This window comes from Venturia canescens, chromosome 8 (genome assembly GCF_019457755.1).
Source record: "Venturia canescens isolate UGA chromosome 8, ASM1945775v1, whole genome shotgun sequence".
NCBI classification, from domain to species: domain Eukaryota; kingdom Metazoa; phylum Arthropoda; class Insecta; order Hymenoptera; family Ichneumonidae; genus Venturia; species Venturia canescens.
The window spans coordinates 20,894,293-20,906,811 of NC_057428.1; the positions used below are offsets into that span (position 1 = coordinate 20,894,293).

Below are 12,519 nucleotides of genomic sequence, written 5' to 3' on the forward strand. Positions count from 1 at the left end.
CGGCCGCATAACGAAAATATTGTCAGCAGCAGTGAAAACGTCAAGTTGTAGGTGTTGGAGCGGAGATCAATCGTTCGTATTCTGCGACGCTGACAACGAATCGTGGATTCCAAGCTGTGAAAAATAAGAAATTTTTACATTGGAAGATAGAAAAAAAAGAGGGTAAAGTACTCCAAGTGAATTAACTCCTTAGAAATTTTTCATCAAATGTCAATGACAGCCATCGATATAAATATATTGATCATAAAAAAAGCTTGTGCCTGTTTATCCAATTTTGGAGATTATTGTAGCTCATTCTTTTTTTTTCGTTTGTAACTCAATCAAATAATCGACTGGCCTAATTTGTATGTTCTCCATACTCTATCTCTCTCTCTCTCTCTCTCTCTCTCTCCTCGCTTTCTCGCTCTCCGTCTCTCTCCCTCCAGCTCACTCTCCACAATCACTAATTTGATCGTCAAACTAATATTTTCATTAGCCAAATTGCATAAAGTATATTATCCTCTTGTGATATTGTAACGTGATATTTTTTCAGTCGGACGTGGTCCTTTTTGTTGTTGTTTGCAATAAATTTACTCACTCGCTTTTGTACTCTAATTCAACTGCTTCATATACGAACGGTATCTCATTCGGATTTCACAACATATGTGAGGAGCATTCAGCCAATGAGAGTGCACTTGGACGGGTTTTCGAGCCTCTTATCTTCATAAGAAACGATTTTCCTGTCCTGGCGGTGTCCTTGAAAATTCTTCAATTTCCTTTTCGCCCATTTCTCTCGGGAGCTGTGAAAGAAAAAAATTCAAAATTCTCACGTTTCAGCTATAATTATTCTTGACTTTTCGGCCAATTCGCACGGCAAATAAAAAATATGAGAAGCGCTGCCGTTGACAAAGTGCTCGTTAACTTTCTATCGCTGTCGTTTAAAAATTGACGTCTCGAAATGTCCATTATTCATATCGGAAGCCACGTATGCTATCACTATCGAGTTGTAACACTTCAACTATAATCAGACGTATGATAGAAACGGAATTAACGAAATTTCAAATTCGCTAAAACAACCGGAACAAATTTATTCCTTTGGCAGCTCGAGATCGCTGGTTCATCGACTGGCACGTTTTTAACAAAGATTATAAACAAAAATTACAATGGACGAAGGATTCGATCCGTGCGAATGCGTTTGGAGCAACTTGGCGGTGCAACGGCTTCTATCGATTGTGAGTAACTCTATCTCGAAAAAATAAAAACAAAAATATAAGCACACGTGGATCTTCGTCAGATAATTTTGCGATGCAATTTACGTTCCATCGAGCAAGCCTGAAATTGAGCCTCGTCGTTATAAAATTCTCGAGAGTTACGGAACATCGAGATAAGAGGTTAAATAGAAACTATTTTTTACGTTTGAGGTGTTTATCAGCTGCTCAGAGACCATATTTGACAGCTGAAATGATACACTCGCTCTGCCAGCTTAAATATTAGCAAATAGAAAAAATTAAAAGTACGCGCTACGAAAACGTGACTGAAAAGATCGAGCAGCTTTGTTTCTGCATTAAACACACATTTCGAGGACACCTTTTCAACTTGCTTTCCTTACAAAAAGTCGTAAGCGCCTGCGACGTTTCAGAAAACTGATACCAGAAATACTCCAAAAAACACTCGTCGATTCGCTTCGATTTATTTTTCATTCTCGTTTTTGTTCTCTCTTTATTTAAAAAAAAAAAACCCAAAAACCTTTGCTCTAGGAATCACTATTCGGAGTTCACTATTTGATCAAAAATCAACAATTTTTTTAAATCCATTACATGAGAAGCGACAGATATTTTTCTACAGTTCGACGTTATATTTTATTAAATTATAATACGATTAGAGCTGAAATCATTTTTGGATTTGGTTTCAAAAACCAGAGTATCGGCAGTCGTTGTACTGGGCGATGACTTACGGTTTATGTTCATATTTTTCTCTATCAAATTCTCATCAGTTACATATAATGAGTATCAGATTTGATACAGCTTGTATATGGTTTGAGGAAACGTGGGTTTTTAAAAAACCGAGCGACATCTCCTACAATTTATGTGATGATTGGGTTCTCCTCTTATCGCAGAAGCCGCTGGCTTGAAATATACCTAATTTGTGTAGTGCGTGATAATTGATAGTTGGTAGATACAAGGCGTCGCAAATTCAATTTTACGAGCACGTTTCGATTGAGTTATCGGGCAAAAGTCACGTAGTTAACGATAATTTATAATGACTGAAATTCATAAAAATTTTTCGGTTCTCTTCGTAGTTACGTCAGACACAGACCGCCTGTACGGAAAATGAATGCTATCCTACAACGAGGCGTAAGTACACATTTTTTCGTATGTTCGCAGCACGCCAATCTGTATCTATCGAATCGAAACACAACAAATAAAAGCGATCGTGTTCCACTTGAAAAACTGTCTTGTTATCGATCGAGAACGACTGTTTCGTATTTTCGATATCTTTTTCGGGTACTCAGTCGAAGTATTTTATGGTTTTATAGTTCCCGGACCACAAAATGATCAACCGAGCACGGATATGTTCTTCTTGACGATGATATTCGGCGTAGTTGCTCTACTTTATGCCTTCAGGCCGAATACTCTTCGTCGAATGAGTATCGAGGACACGAAACCTTTCGACAATGCTCCTGTGAGTAGAACGGGCACGGGGAACTGGACACTCGAAGTTTTCATTGGGTCTGGAAAATGAAAAAAAAATTATTAGATTTCACGGAAGGATGAATTTGCAAAATCGCATTGTATCCATCTTACAAGATGCGCGAATTTTCGTTGTTACAGGGTTCGAACGATGATCCACCAGTTCCTCCTCCGGCAGCCAACTGAGAACGAACGATTCTCCACTCGATCCGGTGATGAGGATCTTAACGGGAGCTTCGAAATATTCGAAGTCAGCAATCATGGATAACGATACAGGAATTAACGAGAAGAGAAAAAACTGAAAACAAAAGAAAACTGTGGGAGAGCGAGGGGATGGGGCGGAAGGTTGAGGAGAGGCGTCGCGTGGAAATATCTGCTCAGTAAAAAGTATTAAAAACCGAGATACGAAAGCGAAAAAAGTATATAAATATGAATCCGTATAAGATGAAGATAATCTCGATAATAAGCCGGGTAAATGGTAGATCTTAGAAACTTGGGACATCCAAAAAGTGTTAAATCAATTGGTATTCAATTGGACTGAGTTCGTGAATTTGATTAGGCACGCAATACGAATGTGATATAAAAATTTAGCGCGACTCAAGTCGCATGCCCGTCGTTAATGTTTTATCTAAATCGCAATAATTCGTAGCAAACGAGGATAAACGAGTAAGGAAATTAAGGAACTGAAGGTGATGAAATAACATTGCTTTTCCTTATAATCATACTAAAGTTTGGGTAGAGCAGCAACGCGCTCGACCGATCGGATGACACCAAGTGCTCAAACCGACGGTGAGACCGCTAGTACAATTACGAAATAACATATGAGCCTCCTTATCTGAGTTGAATAGTTGAAACACACATTTTTATAGCGGATTGTCGAAATTACTGTGATTTCAAGATTTTAAAAGGGAAGTGTCGAATTCTATGTCCATTTGTAAAAGGGAATTTATGGATAATGATTTCGTACTACTGTACATTCCTGTAACATTTTAACAAACATTAAACAACAAGAAAAAGAATACAAATAAAATTGGCAATAACGAAGCAACGTTTCGATACATGTGTAAAATTTCATTCCAATTGAAAATGTATCAATTTTTCAGCAAAAGTCTTCCGAAACTAGAAACACGTCGTAGCTAGACAAAGATCTTTGGAAATTCTGTCACCTTTGAAAGTTTTTCAACACCGATTTTCATTAATTCATTAATTCTCACACCATCAACACATGGTTTAACCAGAATATATTTTTTTATCGAAAGCTCGTATCGTTTTTATTTTTTCACAAAGTAAAACGAGTTTGATCATTTATCTAGATAATTCTGTAATTAATTCAGAATGATAATAATATAAATATCGATAGAAGATCGTAGTGGGATGATGGAACATCTCATAGGGATTGACGTAACTGCATCTCCGTCCATTTGACCAAAATCAGCGACTATTTTCACTCACTTTTTTTATTTATTTAAAAAATATTCTTATATTTAGATAAATGTATATTTACACATGAATGTATGTAGGTATGAAAAAGAGTGTACCTACACTCACACACGCATCTCGGTTACCTCGAAGGGGTTTCAACTTTGTGCAGTAGAATTTACAAATTTGTGGAATATTCATTGAACACCAAATTTGTACCAATTTTTCCATCGAAATATAACTATAAATATACATCTTCCGAAATTAATTGAGTCATCAAAAAGTTAAGTGTTATTTGATAATATATAATTAATGAAATACGATGGCTGTCAGAATTTTCGCCATTATTTTTATTACTAATACTAAGATCTGTAAAGATTCTAGCTCTCATTCGAATATGTACTCATGTAAGGAGATCTGATTCTCCTCGCGTCATATTTTGTTCGCTCAAAAAAAATGAGCACTCAGATAGAGACAAAAAATCGCCAATCATCGATGTTTTCAAATGCTTTACCGGTTTGTTATTCTTGCTGATTCATAGCGAGGGTATTACGAACTTTCTGCAATATACCCGACATCTTTTCGTACTTACCGGTCGAATCCGGTAAATTTTCGAAATTAATGATATCGCAAACATCTTTGGCGAAATTTTCAACCGATGGAAGCTTGCTGTACGGCGATGTACTCTCGAGTAAGGGAGTACCCAAATCTACCGACTTAACCGATCCTCGAGACGGCGTTGTCAAACTACACATTGCTTCTACGGTTTGCGGCGGGTCATTTGTGATCGAAGCTTTTTGGGGTTCCTGCTGGTCGACGCATGAACTATGGGATGTTGAGCTACACGATCTACTCGTAACTGGCGTGCTCGGAGGTGACGGTTGGCTCGAGTCGTCGAGCTCTGCTAACAACTGTTTTTTGCGTCGCTCGAGGTCAGCCAAAGATGGAGAATCGACGGTACCAGGAGATGCCACAGCTTCGTTCTTGAAAACGAAAAAAAAAAAAAAAAAAATGAAAATGACAACACAAAAATGGAAGGTAATTTGTATAAATCATTCTAAAAAAGTTGGATAATTTTCTGTGAAATTGATTTTGCAACTCGATAACAGAAAATTAGTGGGTTTTTGTATTTTTTGTTAACATAAAGTTTTACTTACGATTGGAAGTTCTCCTTTCGGCGAATCTATTGCGCCATCTTCTGAATCGAGTGGCAACGGTGGTTTTGCAGGACTTTTCGGCAAAGGAGGAATGAAAAAGCCATTTACCGAAACGTTTTCGACGACGTTGTCTGCAATAATAAGAAATGAGAAGAGTGTTTTCCTGCTGGATGGAAAAATATTGATCTAAACAAGAGAAAGAAACTCGATTGAAATACAACTTGTATCTTACCATCAACATCTTTTTCTACATCCATTTCAGTAGGAGTTTGCTCAATGTTATCAGTACTCGGTTCTATCGTACGTTTAAGCTTTTTCCTCTTGTACCCCTCGACTTTTTTCTCGCTAATCATAGCGAGCAGCGATTCCTTGCTGTTAGACGTGTATCGATTCGACTTCCAGTACTTTTTATCATCCTATTTCAACGAAGTCGATTCGAAGGGAGAAATGATTTTGTTTTTTGTGTTTTTTGTTCTTTACGGAAAATTGTTTTTACTGTGATCACTACCTCTCTCGTACCGGATGGAGGTCGAACGTTGAAACCCGGAAAGTCCTTGATCTTTTCCAAGTCGTATTGGTCTTTATCACCGTTTTCAAATATCTCACCAGCCTCGTCCGTATCTTCCATCTCGAGAACACCATCCGAATTGTAAAGATTCATACCAGAGTGCTGAAGTCTCGCTTCCTTCAACCACCCTGGAGGGTAGCCAAGTTTTCTCATTCTAGGTGGGACGATTGCAAGAAACGTAAACGTATAAAAAGGATCCTGATCCCTTTGAAATAATATCCGCGGTGTGATGTGAACGGTGATAAATAATGAGGAATATTATAACGTTTGTAAAACTCAATTCAAACACGATTTGAATTATTTCTCTCAGAGGTCTCAGAGTTCATCTATCGATTTTAGTGAATTTTACAAACGTCAGAAACTGAATGAAGTACTGAACTGTGTGAAAACAAATAATTGGTCAACTCTAATATAATACCAATTGAAACAATAATTATTTGCAAACTTTGATGAAGATTCGCACTCTTGTCTCTATCTCTCTCGACTTGCAGTACCTGTATATATAATGTGGAAGTTGATTATCCCCAATTCCAAGGGCCCTCTTCAATTCTCGGCTTATTTGACCCGGGACAAATCGTTCATGTCTTTGATCGTCATTTTCCACGTGATAACGACCGACTTTCTGTACCGTTCGAGAAGTAAATTCATTCCTGTTCTTTTGAATCTCATTGTAATTACGTGGCACGGGACAATCTCGGATCGAATGATTTCCCATGCAGTTGAAACAGTTCATCTTTGGTCGACACGCAGACTTGCTTTCTTCCTCACCTGCCTTGTCAGCTTCGCTCGTCAACTTCATTATTTGGTCGAATTTCTGGTAAAATGTGTATTCCAAATATGAATATTGCGCAAATAATCTCTCTTATTATATGTTGATAATATGTTTGCCATTAAGAAAATGGAATCTTCCAATTTGTTTTAAAAATATTTTTCAAAGCAGTTCGAATTCGTTTTATCTTCAACGTAATGATATCAATCCACAAAAAATACATTACCAAAGGGATGACAATTAATCAGACAGAAATTTCATTACACTGATTGCTAATGTTTACAATTAGGGATTCGGTTAAAAATTTAGGTTAACCGTAGAGATTATTTTTTCAAGGACACCTTGTGTATTAATTATAATGAAATCGCTCAGACCTTTCCATAGGTAGGCACATCAAGCCTGTCCTGTATCGTCGGTCTGTTCTCAATTCTGAACAGCATATCAAAACTTTCTTCTCCATGATTATTGGATTTTTCAACTTCATTGACTTCTAAATGATCGTGACTGCGTTTGCGGCTTGTTTTTTTGCTGCGAACCTCAAGTACCAAATGAGATTTATCCAGATAGGATTCATCGATTTGTATGTCTCCGGATACAAGTCTGTGAAAAAAGTCTTTGACACGTTTCTTGTAGAGTCTGAAATGAAAAAAGTGAATGAATGATTAGCTAAAAGATTCATCAAGTTGATGATATTGAATAAGGAATTTTACCTCGATATACTTTCGTCACCAAAAACGATTTTGAACATGGGTTTCTCAGCCTCTTCCTTCTTTTTGTCATCGTGACGGGTGAGCTCAAGTTCGTTAACCTTGTCTGATTCTTGTGTCTCGTCGACGATGATGAAACCATCAGGTGCGACACCCGGTGGTAATGTTTTGTCAAAAGCAACATTTTCCAAAACTGACTGATCACAATCGTTCACAATTTCGATCGCGTTCTCGTCGATACTCGAATCCAAACAAATGACGGAGTCGTCAGCAACTCCGTCGTTCCCCGAGGAACTCATGGAGAAGTTTTTGAAATAAAAAATAATACGCCCTTCCCAAAACTCACACGACTCAAGATTTGACCGTCACTCGCTTGTTGCACTTTATTTTTTTTCTGATAAACATATGTCTATTCACGGTAAATTCGGTGTTTTGTGTTTGAGTTTGAGTTCTTTGTTATTGACACAGATTCATTGGGAGAACAAGATGGCCGAAAACAGCGCGCGAAAGTTGCTGATTTGCCCCGCGAGGCGTCACCACTTGACGGATTTCCGGTTTCCAATTGCTCGATGGTACAAGTGGTAGCGTCTCAGCCAATTGATCGTAATTTCACAAAATTTCTTACCCCAAGAGATCCGACAGGGACTCGGTAAACGATTGCTGTAAATTTTAGCGCTCTTTCATTAAAAAACACAATTGTTGGAAAGTGTTTGTTTTAGATATCACTTTGCAAGAATATTGATCGTAACATCGTGGTGCGTTTTGACCGATTGACCCACGAGCATAAAAGTAAATGTTGGAAATTACGATTCATTCGGTTTGACCTCTATTAAAGTATCCAGAATTATTTTTTGAATTTCGATAATTAATGATCGAAAACTTGATTTCTATGTGTTCTCTTTTTCTTTTATACAAACATCAATCGATAACTTCAAAAAAAAAAGCTCTTTATATATTTTTTAACTGTATAGCGTCAAAATATTTTTCCAATATATCGCTGCTGTTGATGATATCATAGACTTCAAATCATCATCGTCGTCAATAATTACGAAGGCGCAAATGAAACTTTTATTTTTTTATGATGTAACTAAAATGTATTCGCATTGAAAAATGGCTTTTTGTAAAAATACGGTTTCCATAGGTTGTGGTCATGATAAAATGTTGTACGCAGTTTTATGTATCCAACACCAACGGCCTGCTTGAAGCCGTTAACCTTTTCCCCTACAACAAAAATTTAAATACAATGCGCGGATCGATCCACAGATCGTGAATAAATCATTGTTGAGAATAAAAAAAACTTTTGTCGATGCGAATTTCGACAGCCACACGTGTGCAAGTGTATGATATTTTTTTACGGTAACTATGACGACACACCGTATCACACTTTCCTTCTTTTCCCTTTCCCTCTCTAGCGCTATTATTTTCCTCCAATAAAAAAAGCCCACATCAAATAGAAAACCAACGCAGGCGCAAACTTGTTTTGCCGATGCGTCACCGGGCTTCGAGTACGTTCCATCTCACAACAGCTACCGCAGTTCGCGAACATAGTTGCGTCAGCTATTTACGAAGAGTACCCTGGTACGCTTACTTTACAAGAGACAATACATATATACTTGTTACGTGATCAAACGTTACAGAGGTTTCTTTGCGTCCATCGCTTCACAGTCGGTGTCGAGACTTCCGAGTTGATGGTATAGAAATTTGTGACGCCACTTGTATAACTTCGAAAAAAAACAGGTAAACTAATGTTAATCTCATCTCATATCATCTTCCTTTCACGAATCAGAGGAATTCATTGTTTTCATAAGTTACGATAAAATTGATTCCTGCGTTTCGAGAATTTGATGACAAAATTTGAAATCTGTTTCAAAATTCCGATTGTTCTGGACGTTTTAGTGGAAAGACTATTGACTCAAGAAAGAAACAGTTTGTTTTTCCAAAAAAATATACTAAAACAAATTCAAGTAGATACAAAAGGTTTTCGAAACATTGCATCACCTTTTTTGTCATCCGGTAATAAATAAACGTTTATTTTTTACTGTCATTTTTCATCATTATTATTATGATCACTTTTGTACTTGAATTTTACTGTCCATTCTTTTTTCACACATTTCCAACTATCATTAATTTAATTGAGTGTTCCTAGTATCTTCCATATGGTTGAGTTGTCGAGTGTAAATTATGAATTTTTTTTTTTTTTATTATGAAAATCATTATTTGCAATTTAAAATAAACTATGTGTGGTATTTGCCTGTCTGTGAGAATATTTAAAAAATATTAATTTATTATTCTACAGTATGTTTTTGTTTTCACGGTCCCGGGTTTGTTTTTCTACAAATAAAAAGTGATTGAGATTTTCAAAAAAGGATACATCTTCATTGTTAATTGTCTTAAAAAATGATATCGACATTCGAACAAATAGCAATGAATTCAAGCTTTGTCAAAGAAATGACATGAATAACGAATGAATCATTGAAACTGTTGATTTTTTGCACAGATCCTAAAGGCTGGTTACTGGAAGTAACAAGATTTGAGATAACCTATCCAAGTCAATGAGATTCTATGGCATATTATGTGTGCTCTGAAGAGTGTAATAATAACATTGCCTAAGAGCCTGGCCAAGACTCCCGGAGGCTTGGAGACAGGGGACGGCTTGACAAGTACTCCAACTATCAAATTCACTACATCCTTACTCGCTGCACAAAGGATAAACAATATGGAGGACAGGAAATCAATGATTAAACATCAGCCAGAGGACAACATGTCGTTGGACGAGGAAGAGATAATCAAACCAGAGCTCTGGCTCAGAGGAAAAAAGCGAAGATTAGATCACTTGACCTGGGAAGAAAAATTGCAAAGAAAGTATGTATTTCCATGTCCGGTACATGTTTTATCTAATTTTTTAGACAATCATTGTAATTGATAAAATTTCAATTTGATAACAGGAAATTAAAGAACAGAGTAGCAGCTCAAACATCCAGAGATCGTAAAAAGGCTAAATTGGACGAATTGGAAGACACGGTTAAAGCTTTGAGAGAAAGTAATGAAAGGTTGACACAAGAATGCTCTTTGTTGAGAGCTCAAAATGAGAGTCTCCGCACAGAATCCGAGAGACTGAGATGCGAGAAAACAGCCAACAATATCGACAGGATAAGTTCCAATGAGGAAAGCTTTTGCTCGAATTGTCGAATTCGTGTCGGTTGTGCTGCCCCCACGCTGGGATCAGCAGTATCCCCCTTTAACCCTCTGCCGCAGGGTGGGGCAACACAACCGGCATCATCGCCGACCCCGTTGAGCAAAAACGCCTCGATTATCCTGAAGATAATGACGCTCTACCTCCTCTCGAGGAACTGTTCGGCGAACTCCAAGGAGACGAGTACATCGAAAAACTTGAAGAACTCGCAGAGAGCCTTCTGCGAGAAGTTACCGCAGAAGTGGAAGCAAGCACTTGTCGACCAAGTGAACAGGTACAAATTTCACGGATTTGAAGTTTTGGGGTTTCTCAAAATATAGCAAAGGCGATTTACATAAAGCCAGAAGATGGGAAAAAATTTTGAATGACAAAAAAAAGGAAAAGTTCATGAATTCCGAAAAAATCGACTCTCCTTACATGTTTTCGTTGCATTTTTCCAGATCTCGGTCAAACAAGATACCACTGAAGAATCTGACAATACAGAAAGAGTGGTGGGGACGACATCAGAAAATGTGGAAACCGGTAGAACCGTCCACAGCGTAAACGGCAATAGCTATCGTCGAAATGCAATTGCTAATCAGCGAAAACTGTCAGCGCCCGTATCTTCTTCAACCAATTCAACGAGAACATTGAAGCCAAGAAACACGACGACGACTAACGAGTTATCTTTGAAACTGGGTAATCCCAACATTCCATCGAAGAGCATAAGAGGCGAGAAATTATCTCTCAAACATGAAATTCAAGTGAAGGAAGAGCCCGTAAACGATATGGATACGGTTTACGGAACTTACGACGAGGCGACTAATTGCATAACGATTATGTATCCCGACGATACTGTTGGGATCCAAGAATGTGTCCAGGAAGTTTGCAGCACAAACAACGAAGGTTTAGCGTTCGATGAAACAACAAGCACCGAAAAATCCAACAATCTTCAAATTCCCAATAATCCTCACGAAAGTACTAAAAATTATCATCTTTCACCAGCTTACACAGTCACAGATTCTGTCGCCTCACCGATGAGCATTAATTCCGAAGATTCGGATCATGGAATCGTGAATTCTTACGCCATGGAGTGCGCTTCACTTTCCGATTATGGCTACGAGTCTCATGACTCGCCGCAACAATCTATCGTGCGTGAAAAGTCTTCTGCCCTCGGTGGCAACACGACAAATGCCAGTACCGTTAACGCCTGTTCTCTCACGGATCTTTGGCACGAAAGCTTTTCCGAATTATTTCCGAGTCTAGTTTAAAAGAGATCGAATCATTATTATTCCACCAGAATTAAACGCCCATTCAATTCCTGAATCCGCTTTCGGGATTTGTGCTCAGACTGTGATAAATATTGAAAATATAAATTTATAAGTTTCATACAGTGACAATGATTTTGCGCGTTTTCAAATCGCCACGATACTCAACACGGATACTGTTAGAACAAATTCTCACGGGCATTCCCATCACATTGTAATACTGGAAAAAAAAACTTTCTACAATCGAGTCACCGGTTCTCACTCTACCTTACCTGTAAATAGTTGAACAAAAATGGACTATTCTTCATTTCAATTTTCTCTTATTTTCAAAGATATAACAAGTGTGTGGCAGTATGAAGAGTGATTTCAAGCAATGTTTTTAGCCCCGTCGTGAAATTTTCTTTGATATTGAATCTTGTACTTCGTATAGAAAGTGTATTTATTTAAGTTTGAATTTATTCAAGAAGTGTCAAGCAGAAATGTTGTGTACGGTGATCGTGACGTTGTCGTCTCATGAGCTATCAATTATAATAAAATCAATGCCAAGCAGAGACAAGTGTAAATTGTGTGATGAAATTTCTCAACCTTTATTTTTTGACGCTTCCTGTTCATTTCTCATTCCTCGATTTCGATGAAAATTAGAACATCGATTGAGACCTAAGTTTTGTAATTTTCGAGCTGTCCCTAAAACTGCTCAAAATTTCGTTCATACTTTTATTCCATATTCCACTGCATACTTTTACTGTAAATTTCACTAAACGCAGAAGGGTACTTCAAGAATTAAATTATT

The 12,519-nt window shown here is 37.5% G+C and overlaps 3 protein-coding genes across 3 annotated transcripts; 2 read left to right on the forward strand and 1 right to left on the reverse strand.

The window, feature by feature from the left end:
• Positions 1-11: 11 nt before the first annotated feature.
• On the forward strand, positions 12-3,713 carry LOC122414638 (small integral membrane protein 14). Its single transcript, XM_043426101.1, has 5 exons — positions 12-162; positions 1,082-1,211; positions 2,279-2,333; positions 2,516-2,661; positions 2,811-3,713. The coding sequence occupies exons 2-5, from the start codon at positions 1,143-1,145 to the stop codon at positions 2,853-2,855; spliced, it is 315 nt and encodes a 104-aa protein (XP_043282036.1). The 5' UTR covers positions 12-162; positions 1,082-1,142; the 3' UTR covers positions 2,856-3,713.
• A 397-nt stretch (positions 3,714-4,110) lies between these two features.
• On the reverse strand, positions 4,111-7,941 carry LOC122414630 (zinc finger CCHC domain-containing protein 8 homolog). Its single transcript, XM_043426090.1, has 7 exons — positions 7,293-7,941; positions 6,957-7,218; positions 6,308-6,627; positions 5,754-5,967; positions 5,478-5,661; positions 5,246-5,376; positions 4,111-5,071 (listed from the first exon to the last, which is right to left on the reverse strand). The coding sequence occupies exons 1-7, from the start codon at positions 7,586-7,588 to the stop codon at positions 4,610-4,612; spliced, it is 1,869 nt and encodes a 622-aa protein (XP_043282025.1). The 5' UTR covers positions 7,589-7,941; the 3' UTR covers positions 4,111-4,609.
• Positions 7,942-8,810: 869 nt separating this feature from the next.
• Xbp1 (X box binding protein 1) lies at positions 8,811-12,280 on the forward strand. The gene is made up of 4 exons (XM_043426100.1): positions 8,811-9,026; positions 9,787-10,151; positions 10,235-10,756; positions 10,923-12,280. Exons 2-4 carry the CDS (start codon positions 9,862-9,864, stop codon positions 11,023-11,025), a joined length of 915 nt encoding a protein of 304 aa, XP_043282035.1. The 5' UTR covers positions 8,811-9,026; positions 9,787-9,861; the 3' UTR covers positions 11,026-12,280.
• Positions 12,281-12,519: the final 239 nt, after the last annotated feature.